Raw genomic sequence first — 19453 nt, forward strand, 5'->3', positions numbered from 1 at the left:
TTAGGCAAGTGTCCAGGCAGAGCAACTATCTCAGAATAACTTGCCTGGCAGACTGTTAAGGTGAAAATATTTGTATGCCAGTAAAAACATCAACATATTTTCTACTTGTCAATATAAATATATCAAATGAGATGATGAGGGAAAGGGCTTTGCAACTGTAAAGTATCTCTAGCTATGTTATGTATTTATTATTTGCTTTTAAAATACCAAGATAGGCTAGAGAACAGCTCATAATTCCCACAGAACAGTTTCAAGACAAAAAAAAAAAAAAAACCAAAAAACTACCCACATTTTTAGGCCTTATCCATATGCTCCAGAGTTGTCTTTTGCTGAAAGATCTTAAGTGTGACTCCTTTTGAGTGGATTCTTTCACCCACGGCCACTCAGTAACACAAGGGGCCTGAGCCAGCAGCCTGATGAGACTGCGGGGCCTGCTTCAGGAAGGAGGGTGGCCTCTCCGGACCTCACACCTCCCTGACAGCTCAGCATCTGAAAGGAGGCACTGTGTTGGGGCCTTCAAGGGGTGATCCCAGGTTTGTTAGTTTTGATCAACCTAGTGACATGCTTAGTTTCTTATAGGAGTGATAGAATTTTTAAATCTCCAAGTCCTAGCAGTTAAGTATACAAAACACTCCCCTTGCCACCACCCCCCATTTAAAAAAAAAAAAATTAAAGTGGTATTTTTAGGTCACTTATGTTAAAATTCAGTGGGTACTGTTCTGAGGGGAGGAGCTAGGGAATTCCTTCATGACTACAATTTATTTAGTAGACTAGCTACTTTCTCTAGAAAAGCCCAGGGGCTTAGGACTCTGCTCGTGGAAGGCAGACCGTGGTAAGGAATGCCAGAGTGGGCTCTGGGGAGGTGACAGGCAGCACTCAATCAGGGCAGGGTGGGGCTGAAGGTTGGAGGATGAGGATGGTTGTTGGGATGAGATGCACTTGAACTTCAGCACCCACAGGCTCTGCTGCCCTGTGGCCATTTCCTGAGCCCCACTCCCCCACTGTATTAGTCCGTTTTCATGCTGGTGATAAAGACATACCCAAGACAGGGTAATTTATAAAGAAAAAGAGGTTTAATGGACTCTGAGTTCCACGTTGCTGGTGAGGCCTCACAGTCATGGCAGAAGGTGAAAAGCACATCTTACATGGCGGCAGACAAGAGAGAATGAGAGCCAGATGAAAGGGGAAACCCCTTGTAAAATCACCAGATCTTGTGAGACTTATTCACTACCACTAGAACATTATGGGGAAACTGCCCCTAGGATTCAATTATCTCCCACCAAGTCCCCCCCAACACATGGGAATTATAGGAGCTACAATCCAAGATGAGATTTAGGTGGGGACACAGCCAAACCATATCATCCCCCCCCCCCCCCCCCCAACTTGTAACCCACTTCCACCCCCTCTTTTTCCTCCCAAACATATTTCCTTTAATTCCTTAAGTTGTAAAATAAAACCAAATTTCTTGGAACATTGTGTGGAAAAGACAAGAAAACTATAAGCCCACCCAAATGGAACATTATTTTTCTTTGGCCTTTATATATAACATTTTCATATTTTCAAACCCGTTTCACACTTATGCTAAAATTCTAACCAATCTCTGCAAGAGGATGAATTAGGACAATTCTTATGACCCTTGAGTTTCATAATGTCAACCCAGGGATTTTAAATTCTGGCATTGGTCTCCCTTCCTCTTGGCTCACTCTTCGCATACCACACTTTGGGGAGATGTGTTCCAAACAAGAACTTATCCCATTGAGCAGGGTGGGCTGGTGGATCTATTAGGTTGGTGCAAAAGTAATTGTGGTTCTTGCCATTACTTTCAATAATTGTTGGACCTGCTAATTTCCATGGAGTTTTGTGCATGTTAGGTGCCTCTTAAATGCCACAGAAAATGGTGATTCATCTTTCGACTGCCCCCAGAGAATGGTGAAGAAAGGTCAAAAACATCCCCACCAGTGAATTACCAGGGCTAGTGGAAACTCTGTCCCCGCCATAACCTTCGTCACCCCAGGCAGATCCACTTGGCAGATGACAGGAGCCCCACTTGCTGCCCTGAGCTGAGCACCTCTCCCAGCAACCCACAGGCACAGTGGGACTGGACAGCTCGTCCACCTCCATCCTGAGAGTGTTTCTATTTAGTTCATTGAAAGCGTTACACCCTGCCGCGACGGAGCCCTGATTAAAGGCAAGATCAAATGAGCTCATGGGCATTTCCACTAGCATGAGGCTGACCAGTGACCTCAGAGCAAATCTTCCTTAATTCCCAAAGCGTAATTTGAATTTTTATGAGAAGTGAAAGGAGGAGGTCAGTTATTTTGGACAAACATTATTTCAAACTCAGAACAGATGCTTCAAGTGATTCCCTACTTTTCTGCCTCCTGCCTCCCTTCCTAAAACTATGCTTCCCCTTTTGTAAATCTTAGTGTGCAGCCTGTGAATGCAAGCTGAGCTGTGGGCCTCGAAAGACTCACAGTGAAGGTGAATGTGAACAGCAAAGCTGCTGCAATTCAGGGGCAGGGGTAAAGAAGGAAGGGCCAGTAGCATGAGTGCTTGTGTAGAATACTGCTCAGATTCACCGGAAATAGTTTAATTGAGCCAAGAAAAATTTTAGGAGCGATGTGGGAACACGCTTTTTAAAAACACTTGAAAAATTTAGACACTCCTTCCCATATTCTTCTTTTATTTTTTCCTTTTTTTTTGTTTCAGTCCCCATTATCTCACACTCCTATAAATGTTCCAAATATTTGATTGTTCCAAAATATTGGTTATTCCCTTCTTTTTCCTGTTTCAAACTGTATCCAGCCTTATTAAAGATGCTTTTTGTAAGCAATCATAGTATATTAGGCAAGCCATGAGCAGATAATTGCTAATAGTATACAACAACTTCCAAACTCTCTTCTTCAATCAGAAGAAAACAGCTTCTTCTCTGATCAGAAATCAGGGTATAAAACCCAGCGAAATCTTCATTTGCTTAGACTCTCGTTTGCAGTAAGGGTTGACATTTCACCTGTAGCATGTTTTTTAACAACTTTTCACGAGCCAGTCTAGACTTTCAGGAGATGAAATGAAAATGGCAAAATCATCAGTCTGGAGATCCACAGTCTAAAAAGGGAACTGCTGTTCTTTTGAGAGATGCCCTCTCAATGGGGGTCACTGGAAGGTCCAGATGGCCCCCTGACTGCTAACTCATTTTATGCATCAGGTCCCAATAGGTCTCTGGGTTTAAGGAAGTTGAGACCATACTAAAGGCAGAGAGGGCGAAGAGGAAATAATGAATTTTAGTTTTCCCACACCATAAGGTGTTTGTGCCAAGGTAGCTATGTGTGTCAACACCAGGAATCCCCCACCTGGGAGCCAAGAGGAAGTTTCTCAAAACTGGAAGAAAAGGTGTTTCCCCATATCAATCCAGCTTTGGAGACATTCTATTAGTGACCTATGCCCCTTTCCCCCCAAAAATGAAATGTTCTGTGTGATAATAACATAGCTTTAAGAAAAGTAAGACAACGTTCTACATTTTTATAAAACTCCATTTAAAAAAATAGTATTTCCAATTGGACGGTCACCAGAAGTACACAGTTACCAAAAATGCACACTTCCCCTGGCATCTCCAGCATTGTCAGCTTTTTGTGCGTGCTCTGTTCTGGCATCTCCATTTTCTGCAGGATTATTTCCCTCCTTGCCGGTGCCAGCCTTTCCCTTTTTCCCTTTTGCATACCTTCTCTTCCTTCTTAGTAGGGGCCTTTTGGAGCTTGGGTTCTGACTGTGGAGAAGCAGGTCTAGCAGACAACCTTGCCAATCTTCTCTGTGGCTTATCCTTCAATGTGGCTGTATCTCCTGGAGCATCCCCTCAGCCTTTCTCCAGTGCTGGACGAAGACACTGCATGGTGGGATGCAGTGATACCTGGGCTCTGGTCGGTCCAGGCATCATTCTCGCTTCTTCAAACTGCTCTTCCCTTCTATTACTAAACATTCAAGAGGATGACAATGGGGCTCAGGGGACAGTGGGGACAAAGAGCATGAAGATACTTTGATACCTTGATCATGAAGAGGCTTAGGAGGAATGATAGTCCCAGGGGACACAGACTAAGACTCAAGCCACCAAAGCCAAGCCTAGCATTTCCTTCACAATTTTGCTGAAGATGTCCTTATCCATTATTGAAATCTTTCATTTTACTGTATGCCCTAAGTTCTTCTAGTTTGAAGATGTGAAGTTTGAATTTGGGGAATTTGTTATTTACGTTGGGAAAACAACAAGGTGAGAATATCAGCAGACGTTACTATTCCTTGCAGATGTTTAAGAATGTTCAGCCTCTAAGATTGTCTTAGTTGAGATTTCTGTGGCCTCTGTAGTAGGTTAAGCTATTAACCTATTATAGTATTATTAAACTATTAACCTGCTACAGAGTTAGTTCATCTGGTCCAGGCAGGGACAGCCAATCAGGACATCTTTAGTTGGCCTGCTGCTCAGATGTAGCCATCACCGACTGACCAACTCTGGGCTGTCTTCTGCTGTGCAGATCCTGAGTAACCTGGTGATGGAGGAGCTCCTGCCCACTCTTCAGACAGACCTGCTGCCTAAGATGAAGGGGAAGAAGAATGACAGAAAGAGGACGTGGCTTGGTGTAAGCAATGGTTTTGCTCCACAACTGAGCTACTCAAAATGGGAACATTCCCTTCACTTTTCTCTTAGGGCATTTGTTGTTGTTGTTTGATATTTCCTTCCCTGGGTGTAGAAACGCCTACCTGCAACCTGCTCAGTCTCACTTACACGAAGACTAATCCAAACAGACTCCAACTCTGAAAGAAAAATGACAATGTGTGTGCAGTTCTGTTTATGTTATGATGGTCTGTGATGAAGGCTCCTCCCTCCGCTTGACTCCATCAGCACTTACACATGACAGAGCCCTGATTTATGTGTTATTCCCTGTTGCAGCTCCTCGAGGAGGCCTACACCCTGGTTCAGAATCAAGTTTCAGAAGGATTAAGTGCCTTGAAGGAGGAATGCAGAGCTCTGACAAAGGGCCTGGAAGGAACGATCCGTTCCGACATGGATCAGATTGTGAACTCAAAGAACTATTTAATTGGAAAGATCAAAGGTCAGTGGAGATAATCCATGGTCTTACTAATTAAATAAACTGTACACACAGGGATCCACCACATAGCAGGAATGCATGGTTTCAGAGGACAATTAAACTTAAGAAATCGGGTGGAGGTCATCACAGCTGCAACAGGAGCATGCTGGAGGTACTACTGGGGGCCTGGGCCTCCCTGTGGCAGTTTCATGGACACAAAGCAGAGGAAAGTTTGTTTCTTGCCTTTGGCAGTGCCTGTGTATTCTGATACTGCCTGCACCCCCAACCCCCATTGTAGCACCCCTGGCACTGAGTTAGACTGGCTTCTGCTCCACCTCCTCTCTGCTGTAAGCTCTCAAAGAGCAGAGCCATGTCACCCTGGTTTACTCAAGTATACCCAGGGCCTGGTGTCATGCCTGGCATATACAGACTCAGCAGATATTCAAATCAATTAATACATGGATTTTCCTCTTAACATGAAAGCCTAAAATTTTGGCTTAGAGTCATACCCAGTCACCCTACAAACCCAATAAATGTGGGTTTGTAGCCCCAACTCCAATATTAGCCAGTCCATGCATACTTGGGGAGGTCACTCAACTTCTATTTAGCTCAGTGTCCTCCTCTGAAATTAGGAGGACCCACAGGAGTGGTGCTGGCAAACTGAAGCCCTTGAGCCATATTGCGCCACCACCTGTTTCTGTAAATAATGTTTTCTTGGCACACAGCCAGGCACATTCACTTATGTATTGTCTGTGGCTGTTTTTGTGCTACAACAGCAGAAGTGAAGAGTTGGAACTGAGACCTTACAGACCACAAAGGCACAAATATTTACTATTTGGTCCTTTACAGAAAACAGTTTGCCTATTGCCATACAAGAGGCCTTAGACGGCCTCTAAGGAATCCTACAGAATGAAATTCTATGGTTCTCCATTCTATCTGGGGCCTCTACAACCCAACAAACACACCATACCTAGTGACCTAGTGTCACTTCAGAGGAGAAGCTTGCAGGCTCATCTGTGATTGTTTATCAACAGTCTTGCTTGAGAGTTCTCAGATTATTCACTCACTCACTCACTCATTCATTCATTAGAAACTATTCACTATGTGCTTTCCAAACGAGACAATGGAGTTTTAGCGTGACTGAGGAACACGCTATTCCTGTGCTCAAGAGGCTCAGAGTCTCGGGGCTGTCTGCTTTGTGGATTATCCTCTGCGGTTCAGGCCCCCTTTCCACTGCAGCCCAGCTTACTTCAGGGTTCTTAGCACAGGTCCTGCTGAGAGGAGGTTTGAGGAGGCACAGCTCCAGCACAGGTGTGTGTGTCTGTGTATCTCTGTGTGTCTATTTACGCCATCCTTTCCAAAGCCAGCTCTACATTAACTTCAGAGTATTTGATGTTTTCTACTATCTGTGTCTCTTATTCCTCCATTAGCACAACTAATCTAGAGTTGACTATATATTGAAATACTTTGTACTACTTAAAACTACCAATGCTCAACTTCTGTGCCAAAATTTCTGCTATCTGGTGCTAAGCTAGGCTTAACCATGGCCATTCTCATGGCTGAAACTAAATCATCGTCCTTTGCCTAAATCTCTGTGGCTCCAGTGTATCTACTTATGATGGAAAAAGATTTTGCCCTGAATTAGTATATTTCCTAAAAGAAGCCATAAAAGGAAGTAATGATCAAGTCTTTTTAAAATGGAATATCAGTGTTACAGCTCTTTTAGAATTTGTCTAGCAGGCTTTCCAGTTTTTTTCCAGAAAGCCTCAAAAATAAAAAGTAAATGAATAAAATGAAATATCAGAAACACATTTTAACCAGGCATCCAGTGCTCCACCTTTAAAACAAGGAAGTGCGCTTTAGGCTGCATTAATAAAGGGCTTTGTATTTCTAAAAAAAAAACCTGGGGAGTATTAAATGGTGATCTCTCTATTTCCTCCCATATGACTCTTGGGAGTAAAGCCCCAGAGCTTTAGTTCTGCTGCACAATTATTTATGCATTCAATAAGCATTTATTCTACTTCTGCTGAGTACAATGGCTGGAATGATTCAAAGAAGACAACGTGATTTTACAAGGAGAGGAGGATACAAAGCATATCACAGATGCTGAGACAGAAGGAAAAACATGTTCCTACCAGAGGCAGAACAAAGAGCACAGTGGTTCCCAATACGAGCATAGATCCCATTTCAACCTCAAGAAGCTACGTGGGCACCTCATAATGAGAGCACAGGTCTAGTGTCGGGGGACTGGAAAAAACGGTAATGCCAACAGGTACAATGAGAGTTAACAGTTTCTGAGTCCTTCCAAGGGGCCACTTCCAGAGTTGTAAGCACTCATAATATAGTAAACTCATTTAATCCTCACCATAATTACTTTTATGATCTCCATTTTACAGATGATAATAGTGAGGTAGAAATTCGGTAATTTGCTGAGATTCCAGAGCTAGTTGTAGTAGAGGCGGGCTCCAAATCCAGGCCCTCTGGCCCTCACCTTTCAGGCATCATCTCTCTGTTCAGCTCCTTCCTTCACTTCGGTAAGGCTTATGAATTAATGTATCAAACACATATGCATCACAGCAGCATCTCTGCATGCTTGAAAAATAGCAGCGCATACACAAATGGGACATGGAACTTCTCCAGCCTGTGAGGAAACACCTGCAGACCCCAGCTCAGGAAGCTGTGTGGGAGTTCCAGGACGTTCCGGTGAAATTTGAACTGGGCCTTGAAGAGAGGAGTAGGATGTTTACGAACAGAGGTAAAGGAAGGAAGGCAAGGTAAAGGACATTGAATAAAAGTGCAGAGAGGGGGTGGGAGCACACTGTGGTAAGTAGGCATAGAGGGAGAGTGGGCAGAGAGGAATGTTCCCTCCCACAGCCCTCCTGTGCCTATCTTGGCCCCACCCAGCAGGTGAAATCTGCCATCTGCTGCTAGATCTTTATTGCATATTACCCATGTTCAGCATTGTTCTGAAATTTCATTTAGATGCTTTTCAAATACTTCCTCTCCTTAAAGTTAATTAACTAATAATTAATTTATTCTCCTGACAAACAGTTTTACACTTCAGTGTCAAGCAAGTCATTTTTAGAAGACTCATAGATTGTGTTATATTTGGATCATACAATTGAAAGCATTTTTTCTTAATAATTCTATGACCTGTGTAATATTTTACATCCCAAATATTTATGAGTGATTTGTAATATTAATAGTATTAGTCATTTTGGATTCTCAGAATAAGAGGCCGTGATCTGGTCCTGCACCACTCTGTGAAATATTTCTGCCAGTTGAAATAAGAATGAAGCCATTCATCTCACTGCAAGCAAATTCCCAAGAAGAACTTAAGAAAGACACTTGAATGTTAGCCCTGCTCCTGCAAATTAGGGCGTGATGTTTGTCCAGTCATCGAACATCTCCAGGCCTCATTTTTTTCATCTGTAAAGTGGAGAGATTGGATACCAGCTCCACTTGTGCTTCTGTTTTCAGTTCTGTGATTCTATGACAAGGCTCTGTGACCTGCCTCGATCCACAAAGCTAGCCTTCCAGTCCATGGAGCGAGCTCAGGCTTCTTCCAGCTCTGGCCTCCTTCACTCCATTGCGGCTTCCTAGCTGATCCTGAGAATCACCTCTGCTCTGAAAACAATGCAGGTTTCCATGTCCTACCCAGACTGGACCAGGAGCTTCACTGTGCTCTCCCTCTTCTAAATCAAAAAGCAGTACTTTCCTCTGGAGAGTGGAATTATAGTGACATTTTTTCATTCCTCTTCATGATCAGAATGTACTCTACATTTTTGTCACTAAACAAGTCATCTTGGTCAGAAAAACCTATTGTGATTTTGTTTTGTCTTGTTTTAATCAGGGATGGGGACAGGAGGTGGGGTGGCAAACTGAATGGAATTTGGTTCCATTGGCCCAAGAAAAGAATGTACTGGAGTTCTTAAAAAGTATTTTAGTGGGGAGGGGGGATGTAATTATATTGAGTGATTAACTCTTAGAGAAATGAATTAAAACAATAAATTATGTTTTTAGAAGACAAACTATGCATATTTAATGATGGTGATTGACAGTAGATAGGTGGATCACCAGCCTTTTCTTCTTTGTATGAAGAGTTGCATGTTCAGAGGGACCAAGCAGAAAAATACATTTTATCCCAGGGCAGAGGGAAGCTTGGGGAGTGGATATGTTTGTTCCAGTTCTCAAATGGTCCAGTGGTTTTCCTTTCTTGTGACCACGAGCACCGAGCTCATTGTGCTAGTCTATCATGGCCACTTGAGCTTGCCTTGCCTGTTAAATGGCTCCGTGGGGCACCATTCAGCTCTGGTCTGGCTCCAGTGCCCACAAACCAAGTTTTGCCATATGTCACAGTTCTTTTGGCTATTTCCTACCTCAGCGATGGTGGCCCAGCCGGCGGAGAAAAGCTGTGTGGAGAGTGTGCAGCCATTCCTGGCATCCATCCTGGAGGAGCTCATGGGACCAGTGAGCTCGGGATTCAGTGAAGTACGTGCACTCTTTGAGAAAGAGGTGGATGAACTCAGCCAGAACTTCCAGAACACCAAAGACAGTGTCCAGCTGAAGGAGGTAGGATACAGAGCTGAGGAGCTGGGTGTGAATGGTCTGCCTGGCTGCGTTTTCCATGGGGCTTTATCTGCCATTTCTCCCTCCCTTCCTCCCTTCTTTCCTTCCTTCCATTCTTCTGCCCTTCCCTCCATTCATCCAGCCTTTCTTCCGTTCATTCAGACCCCTCCATTCGTCCATCTATTCATCCATCCATCTGATAATTTTATTGATGGTTTTCAAGTTAGAAAAATAATAACCTGTTTGTACAAATGAAACAACATACTCAAATATATATAAAGGCAAACTTAATCACCATCACTGATACCCACTAATCCTAGTCCACCCCAGCCTCCTAGGCTACCCCCATTCCCAACTCCCTGAATTAACTAATAGAAATAGCTTGGTATATATTTTTGCTATAGTTTTTCTTTATTCATACCAGTATATATCCTCATTTGTAGAACATTGTTGGTTTGTTTTCAAAAATATACACTCATGATATGAAATTTGATTTAAAAAAAAAACTTCAGCCAAATTAAATCTAAAGGAGTTTAATTGAGCAACAAACCATTTGCAAATCATTAGCCTCTAGAATCCCAACAGATTCACAGAGACACTCCAGGGGTGCCTCATGGTCAGAACAGATTTATAGACAAAAAAGGTCAAGTGACATACAGGAATTGGAAGGGAGGTACAGAAACAGTGAGATTGGTTACAGCATGGCCTTATTTGAATGCAGTTTGAACATTCATCAGTCTATGAGTGGTTGAAGTATGGCCCCTGGGATTGGCCAACACTCAGCTATTGTTACTACTGAGTTAGGTTTTCAATTTTGTCTGACTAATAAGCTAGGTTATAGTTCATCCACAGGGATTCAAATATATAAGTAAGGAGTCCTTCTTAGGCCATAGTTAGTTTGCATTAATAATTCCCCCCTTTTGCAAAGGATATGAACAGACACTTCTCAAAAGAAAACATTTATGCAGCCAACAGACACATGAAATAATGCTCATCATCACTGTTCATCAGAGAAATGCAAATCAAAACCACAGTGAGATACCATCTCATGCCAGTTAGAATGGTAATCATTAAAAAGTCAGGAAACAACAGCTACTGGAGGGGATGTGGAGAAATAGGAATGCTTTTACACTCTTGGTGGGAGTGTACATTAGTTCAACCATTGTGGAAGACAGTGTGGTGATTCCTCAAGGATCTACAACTAGAAATACCATTTGACCCAGTGATGCCATTACTGGGTATACACCCAAAGGATTATAAATCATGCTACTATAAAGACACATGCACACATATGTTAATTGTGGCACTATTCACAATAGCAAAGACTTGGAACCAACCCAAATGTCCATCAATGATAGACTGGATTAAGAAAATGTGGCACATATATACTATGGAATACTATGCAGCCATAAGAAAGGATGAGTTCATGTTCTTTGTAGGGACATGGATGAAGCTGGAAACCATCATTCTGAGCAAACTATCACAAGGACAGAAAATCAAACACAGCATGTTTTCACTCATAGGTGGGAATGGAACAATGAGAACACTTGGACACAGGGTAGAGAACATCACACACTGGGGCCTATTGTGGGGTAGGGGTCTGGGGGAGGGATAGCATTAGGAGAAATACCTAATGTAAATGACGAGTTAATGGGTGCAGCAAACCAACATGGCACATGTATACCTAGGTAACAAACCTGCACGTTGGCACATGTACCCTAGAACTTAAAGTATAATAAAAAAAATTAAAAACAATAATAATAATTCTGCCCTTTTGGTCACTTTCTCAATTTTGAGAGATTGACCAAAGCCTTAGTCACTGATGTTATTAGCACTATCATAAATGTACTTACATGGTTTTGAAACCCACTGGGAAACAGCAGAACAGTGGGTTTTGCAAGGAGGGAATAAGGACTGAGTAGAGGGCACCTCCTTATGCTGGAACATCCTATTTACAGGGGAAAAACAAAGCCTGGTCTGTTCTAGGATCTATGTGTTTTCTTAAAGTCCTAGCTTGATTATGTCACATTTAGCAGAAGTGGCTCTATTTTAGTTTGGTTTGGTTTGTTGGGGCCTAGTGCATGAGCTTAGTCCCAAATAATGGCCTCCCATTTAAAATTTTGTTTAAAAATAATTCCCCCTTTTGAGCCAGGTTCTCACTTAGGGGAGAGTGTGACCAAAACTTAGGGCCTTAGCACCACTCTCAGTTACCATCATTTTGGGTTTCTGGTCTCAGCATGTCATTCATATAGGTTATGGAGTCCTCATGGTCGCACGTTTCTTTCAGCTTTTGTCATTTCAGTTGAAGAGGGACCATTTGACGTCCTAGAGATGGCTGCATGCAAACATTTAAAACCTTTGAGAGAATACGGCACACCAGGAAGACTATTATTATGACTACTGGGAGGATAATATCAAGAGTGTGGAGTATGCTCCTTACCCAGGGTCCCCATAAACCAAATCACCTACAATTAAATAGATTAAAGAATGAGCTAGATGAAGAGTCTACTCACTTGACTAGGTGGTCTTTTCATTAATCCCCTACAGCTGAATTTTTATAATCTACATATGATGTATTTCTGCATAGGCTACAAGTGTCAGCAGCTGCATAGGTACATTTCTGTTTAGCCAATTTTATTATTTAGCATAAGTTTCACAAGAGAATTTAAAGTCTGTTGTGTAACAACAGCCTATAAAGTAGAATTTGCTGTAGGGCCTATTATGAGAGAGACATTTCTAATTCTTGTCTTTTAGTCTAAACCATGGAGAAAGGACCTAACAAATGATGTCCTTCTAGAAGAGTGAAGGCCTCCTGGCAGTGTTCTCATTAATCCATGATGCAGGTTAAGAGGAGTTTTGACTGATTATGAGGCAATGTATGTACCACTAAAGTTTCTCACTCACATTGGGCCTTAATCTGTTTTCTATTAAAGTATAAGGTTATTCATATATAAGGTTTGCTGCAAAATCCTTCACAGATAAAATTATACCCTATAAGTGCACATAATAGACTCCCTTTTCATTTATATTGTTCATAGAGGCATACACAAGGAAAAAATATTCAAAGGTCAGAGTCTTGTGATAGCAGAAGTCTTGATCCATGATCTTGGGAAAAGCTATTCATATCAAGGATGTCATCTTCTTCTGGGGAGAAACTGTCCTGGTTAGTTTAACTTAAGGGGTCCAGTGGGTGTACAGTTCCAGGACTGTGAAGCAACCCTTCTCAATTGTGAGATTATGAACCCAAGGTTCAAGTCTCCAAAGTTTTGCTGTAGTATGGAGGGCAATGACAGTCTTTCTCTGATGTTTTCAGAAGATCTAATCTTCAGGTTCTAGATTATGAAGGGATTATCCTCAGTGAACCATAAAAAGCTTTCTTTACCTGGTGAAAATACATTGTAGCATAATAATCTACTGTTATAACATCGGCCCTCTTGCATTGGAAAGCTTTTATACAATTAGAAAACATGCACTGAAAATGACGGTTGAATGAAATCCCTTTATAAATGTTTAAATGGCCCATCAGATAGCCAAATGTACCTGAAGCTTTAATTTTTTTCCCAGGAATATGGAAGCAAATATTGGTTCTAAACTATTTCCATAATTTATAAGTTACCACATCAGTAGATTCAATTTGGATTATTTTATCTTTTCCATGACAAGTCATGGAATGCAAAACCTTTAATAACAAAAGCTTAAGGACTCAGGAAGGACAAGGTGGCCATCCTAGTTCTTCATGAGTCCATGCTTAACAGTGGCCTTATGTCCTCTTGAATACCAGTTGTTTCTCCAATTTAGGTGCACAGCACTGATAACTAATGGGTTATCACAGGTAATTTGACTTAGACCGTGGAGTTCATTCAAATTGTGTATTTAAACAATTTTAGTATTGGCTGATTTAGCATGATAACCTAGAGCTTGGTTTTGAAAGGTTTGTCAAATACCACAGGTTTTAAACATTGGATATTACAAAATAGAATCTTAGGTTACCTTCAGTCATTCATTTAGCCAAAATGATGATACAAAAATTTTTTAAAGGATGAAACATTACTCTGATAGAGAGGAGACCAGCTTTCCAAATAAGACCCAATGAAGATAGCATGAGGCCAACTGCCTGTCTCCTTTCCTTCCCTTCCCCCTCACCTTTTTCTTTTGTAGTTTACTTAAAAGGTAAACAAAAACCTTTCATTATCTTTTAATATTATATAAAAATCCTTTTTAAAAGAGAAAGCCAAATTTTATGTTTCCATTAGTGTATTTTTAATGTTAAAGCTAGTTTTTAATAACATTTTATAAATATATTCAATTTTAATTACTTTGACCATAAGGTAAGACTTTTATAAACCTTTTATAACCAATTAGAATTTTTTTTCTCAGAACAAAACAATGTTCCAAGAAAACTCTGTTGTGCTTTTATTCCAGTGTCCAATTTAGGGAAAAAATAATAATGCCATTTTATTTAGCCAATATATTCACACATAGAATCTCTTACAGTTAATTTTTTATAAACCTTGCACAATGTGTTTAAACCTTTAGCTTTATTTAATTTAAAACAATCCTTTAACCCTCTAACCTAGGCAAAAATTTACATTTCCATACCTTCTTATAATCTCTTACAAAAAATATATTTCATTCTCCTTACATACCTTGCATGTAAACATATTTTTTTCAGTAGGCTCAATTACATATTACAGTGTTAACTCTCAGCAACTTTTACTTTCGGTAAAAATCTTGGTAAGTAAGGGATTTAATTATGTACTAGGTGTGGAGCCTAGGACCCAGACAGATAAGGTCTGACTTATTCCAGCATCTAACTCCATGTATCTCAGGCCTTACCTAGCTGTAAAGCAGGCAAACTGTACAGTTAAAAGTCATAGTGGCAGTTTATGAAGCACCTTTAAATTGTACAACATTTCTGGCTCAAAATCTTTTTAATAAATTATTTCACAACTTACACAGACCATGTATGACATGTTTAGACTTTCTGACTTGCCTAAACATCTCTCTTTTTAAACAACCAGTCATTTTACTTTAGGACAAGAATTTACCATACAACATCCTCTCTTATATAAAATCTCTTTTCTTTATAACCTTCTTTGCATGGCTAGGGGGCATGGTTAATTCCATGTATCCCCAGGCCTTATTTAGAATTTAATGTCTCTAAAATAAATTGAACAATTTTCAAAAAAGTCAAAGTTGTTTATGACCTTAAAGCATTTAGCAAACCTGTTATCTGACCTGCATAATTGAGACAAAATGTCTTTATCAATAATCTTTAAAGCTGTTTTTGTCTCCCAAAAATTCCTGAAATTACATGAACTAAAAGGTATTACAGTTTTTATTTTGCTTTCAAAATATTTGATGTAAGTGCTTATTTTTGTTTAAGCCAATTAATTAGAGTTCTTTTATATAAGCATTATACACAACACATATATAATTACACAGACAGACAGAAGAACATTATACAGTAGTTGTAAGATTTCTCGTTTGCTAGTTTTTTAGTTTCTTAATTGGTTATTGACTTTATGGTGGAGTCCTTGGAAGAACAGGGCCAGGAAAGGGGTCTCTGGTGCCTTCAGGCTGTTAGAGCTTGAATACCCACTTTTAATTAAGCTGACTTTTAACCATAGCACTCTTTAATAAAGTCTTTTTAAAATTTATTTTTAACCAATTTTAGCCAGGCCAAATGGCTGATATTTCTGGCTTTTGAAATTTACCATAGTAGGTAATCTCACAGATGCTCAGAGAAAGGAAAATTTAAGATAGTCCATGGAGGATAAGAGACTAGACAAGGTTATGCAGATATTCAACCAGAAAGAGTTTGCTTCCTAAGTAGGGACTTGCACCCGGACCACCAGTGTGAAAGGGCAAAACCTTAGCTACTGAACTACAGCATGGGGCAATCTCTACTGCCCTTCCCAGAAGGAATCTAGAGTAGTTAACAGTGAGTTTGCAAAGGCTTTTAACTACTCAGGATAATTTTTAGAGCTAACTATGACAGAAACCCTAAAATTCCTGTTCCCTGGAAGGCAGAGACCAAGAGAAAGTACTGCTATGTGATTACAAAGTCAAGCTCCCAAGAACATAAAACAAGATGGAGATAAGCAGTGATTTTTACCATTCATTCAACTGTTTTTACAGAGAGAGAAGCCAGAAATCTGATTGGTAAGAAATTCTTACCTTTTGGCCAGCATGCCAGGCTCTGGGCTCCCTTGCCCTGAGTGGCTCTAGTGACCCAGCTTGCTGCACCATCACACTGGGGGCCAAGCCGCATCATAAAGGAAAATTATTTTTTTTTTACTCTGGCCAGAGCAAAATAATAAAACATAGACATTAGCCACTCTGCTTAGCACCCAATATCAAACTGGCAAGGCTTAAATTTGCCCTCAGATGGCCCTCCTCATCTTTAATCAAACCTCCGACTAGAAGTTTCAAGGCGCGGTCTCTGGGCAAGATGGTTGCCCTGAGTAACGAAAGAGATATGAAAGGAAAATAAGATGAAGGAAAGTATTGCCTGTGGCATTGTGCAGAAAGTGAAGAGCTCAGGGAGGCCAGAGCAAGACCCATTCATTTCAGCGACACTGAAAAGTTCTGATGGCCACTAGCTAGTAGCGAAAGGATCTTTTCCAGCAGTCTCATCAGCTCTCAGGTTTCCCTCTTTTTGGGGAGGAAGGAAAAAGTTCCCCATGTCCCACCATCCTGTACATGCCTAATCCTGTCACCCACAGCTATCAGCAAAGAGTGTAAGGCAGATTATTCCAAAGAGAATAGCAGTTGACATCCCATAGAGCCAAAACCGTTCCTAGCCAAAAGATACTTTACTAAGAGCCCTCATTTTAAAAATGTACTTCAGTGCAGCCGGGCACGGTAGCTCACGCCTGTTATCCTGGCACTCTGGAAGGCCAAGGCGGGTGGATCACGAGGTCAGGAGATCGAGACCATCCTGGCTAACACGTCAAAACCCCATCTCTACTAAAAATACAAAAAATTAGCCAGGTGTGGTGGCGGGCGCCTGTAGTCCCAGCTACTCGGGAGGCTGAGGCAGGAGAATGGCGTAAACCTGGGAGGCGGAGCTTGCAGTGAGCTGAGATCTCGCTACTGCACTCCAGCCTGGGCAACAGAGAGAGACTCCATCTCAAAAAAAAAAAAAAGAAAAAGAAAGAAAGAACTTCAATGCATTGTTGTTCATTTGGAACATTCCACTGTAAGTTATCTTTAGTAAGATTTTGCTGTTTCTGTAAGACTTCGCTGCCTCCCAGGCCTAATGTGTAAGCCAGAAGGAACTCAGTTTTCCAGAAATTAAGGAGCCCATTTTTACCTAAAATATTGGCTTTACTCCCAGGTTCTCTTGGCTAACTTAGCCAATGATTTTTCCTACCTAAGCACACAAGAAAAATGAAAAAAGGGGTAGAACACAGAAATCCCTATGAATTTTCAAAAGCCAAATGTTATAACCCCTGCAATATTACTGCTTACTACCAGTTCCTTTCTGACCCAGTCAGATATAAGAGGCCTCTAACTGGATCCAAGTCAGTTAATTCCCGGATCAAATCTGTTCCTGGACCCAGTCCAGCTTCTGTCATAACTACAAACCCAGTTTGGATCAGCAACTTGCTCAAAGAAACTCAGAGAGCTCAAAACACAAATCCATGGAGCTCCAAAACCCAAGAGGGAGCTCACCCGCGATCCCCAGCCGCTCTGAGAGATCAATGGACACAGGTGGGAACTGCAGGTACCTTGTATGTTCACTCACCTCTCCTGGGGGTCACTAGAAGCTCCACTTCGGATCCTGCTTCTGACACCATCTGATAAAAGAAAAACTTCAGCCAAATTAAATTTAAAGGAGTTTAGCTGAGCAATGAGTGATTGGCAAATCGGGCAGCCCCTAGAATCACAGCAGATTCACAAAGTCTCCAGGGGTGCCTCACGGTCAGAATAAATTTACAAACAAAGAAGGTAAGGTAATGTACAGGAATCAGAAGTGAGGCACAGAAATAGTGAGATTGGTTACAACTCGGCATTTGCCTTATCTGAACGCAGTTTGAACATTCAGCAGTCTGTGAGTGGTTGAAGTATGGCTGCTGGGACTGGCCAACACTCACTTATTGTTACAGGTGCATACTACTAAGTTAGGTTTTCAATTTTGTCTGACTCTTACAGTTTATCCACAAGGACTCAAATATAGAAGTATGGAATCCTTCTCAGGCTATATTTAGTTTGCTTTAACAGATCAATATTTCTCAAAGTATGGTCCCCAGACCAGCAGTGTCATCATCACCTGGTTGTTTAAAATGCAAATTCTCAGGCCCCACTGATGATCTGCTAAATCAGAAACTCTAGGGGTAGTGCCAGGAGTTTGTTTTAACAAGACCGCCAGAGGTTCTGGTGTACCCTACAGTTTAAGAATCACTGACAAAGATATAAATTGGCGGTTTGGTTTTTTACTTGACATATGATGAACATCCTTGTAAGTCAGTAGATAAAACCAGATGCCTCTATTTCTTTTCCTTTATTCTTTATGCATATATGCACATATATAATTGTACATTAACAGACTCACTTTACAGATGTTTTGGGGTTTCTTATTGCAGCCTGTTTTGTTTTACTTGTCTTTGTTCTCCCCCTTCCCCAATGCCACCACCTCCCCTCAAGCAACTCGTATTAACAACTTAGCATATGCCATTCTATATTTTCCCCATTCTCATCTAACACATAAAACACATACTTAGACGCTAGACTTTAGATTGCCTGCTTTAAGAAAAATGGGATTATATTTTATACATTACTCTGCTTATCAGTTTCTCATCCAAAAATACCTCATGAAACTGTTTCCAAGGTAACTGTTTTCGCTCTAAATCTTTCTTTGTAATGGCTGCATGATATTTCATGTATGGATACACCACGATTTATTCATTCACCTCAATATTGCTGGCATTATGAATAAAGCTGTAATATATATATTTATATAGATATATATTTATATACATACATATGTATACCCACACACACACATATACACGCACATATACCCTGATGTGTTTATTTCTGTAGTATACATTCCTAGGACAGGATTGCCAGGTTGAAAGTACATTTCTCATGTTAAAAAATGTTTCCATTGCATTTCAAAAAAAGGATTTAAATTTTACATTTCCACTAATTGTGTATGATAGGGGCTTTCTCCCCCATATTGCCATCAGCAATAGGTGTTGTCATTTGATTAAACTTTTGCCAATCTGATAGGAGCAAAGTGGGAACCCTTTTTCCCTCTCCTGTCTGCTTAATTGATATTTTAAAAAAAATAGACACATTCCATTTTGTGAGGAGCTGCAAGTTCCCCAGGATGCTTTTAATCCTTAATTCCACTTCAGTGGACCTCTCCATAACTCACTTCATAAAGGGAGCAGTATTTTCCCTTTAAAGCATAATGAGAGTGGGCCCTTTTAAAATTCCTGTTTAGAGAAACCTAGAAATCTAGATTATCTCTTCTGCGTGAGCTGAAAGTCAGACAGTGCATCCTATATTATTCATATGTACCCTGCCTCATTCCCCCGTTCCCTCTAGACCCTCCATTTTCGGAACCTTTCTTTCTGCCTTCTTCTGCTCCACCCATTCCCCTGTTTATTTTAAACCTCCAGTATCCCCTTTAAAAAATGATTTTTTTTTTTTTTTTCTTTTTTTTTTTGAGACGGAGTCTCGCTCTGTCGCCCGGGCTGGAGTGCAGTGGCCGGATCTCAGCTCACTGCAAGCTCCGCCTCCCGGGTTCACGCCATTCTCCTGCCTCAGCCTCCCGAGTAGCTGGGACTCCAGGC

General features: G+C 41.0%; 1 protein-coding gene and 1 non-coding gene across 4 annotated transcripts in view; both read left to right on the forward strand.

Annotated features, from left to right (window-relative positions):
- NIBAN1 (niban apoptosis regulator 1) overlaps positions 1–19453 on the forward strand; it is a 173075-nt gene that overhangs the window by 137433 nt on the left and 16189 nt on the right. For all 3 annotated transcript variants that reach the window (XM_009191726.3, XM_021929511.2, XM_003893397.4), the window contains 3 exons: positions 4521–4625; positions 4937–5099; positions 9460–9647. In XM_009191726.3, the coding sequence (XP_009189990.2) occupies positions 4521–4625; positions 4937–5099; positions 9460–9647 (456 nt within the window). The remainder of the gene's footprint in view (positions 1–4520; positions 4626–4936; positions 5100–9459; positions 9648–19453) is intronic.
- LOC116272097 lies at positions 6782–6844 on the forward strand. Its single transcript, XR_004180810.1, has one exon. It is a non-coding gene; the product is annotated as a U7 small nuclear RNA (small nuclear RNA).

Source organism: Papio anubis, chromosome 1, assembly GCF_008728515.1.
Source record: "Papio anubis isolate 15944 chromosome 1, Panubis1.0, whole genome shotgun sequence".
Taxonomy (NCBI): domain Eukaryota; kingdom Metazoa; phylum Chordata; class Mammalia; order Primates; family Cercopithecidae; genus Papio; species Papio anubis.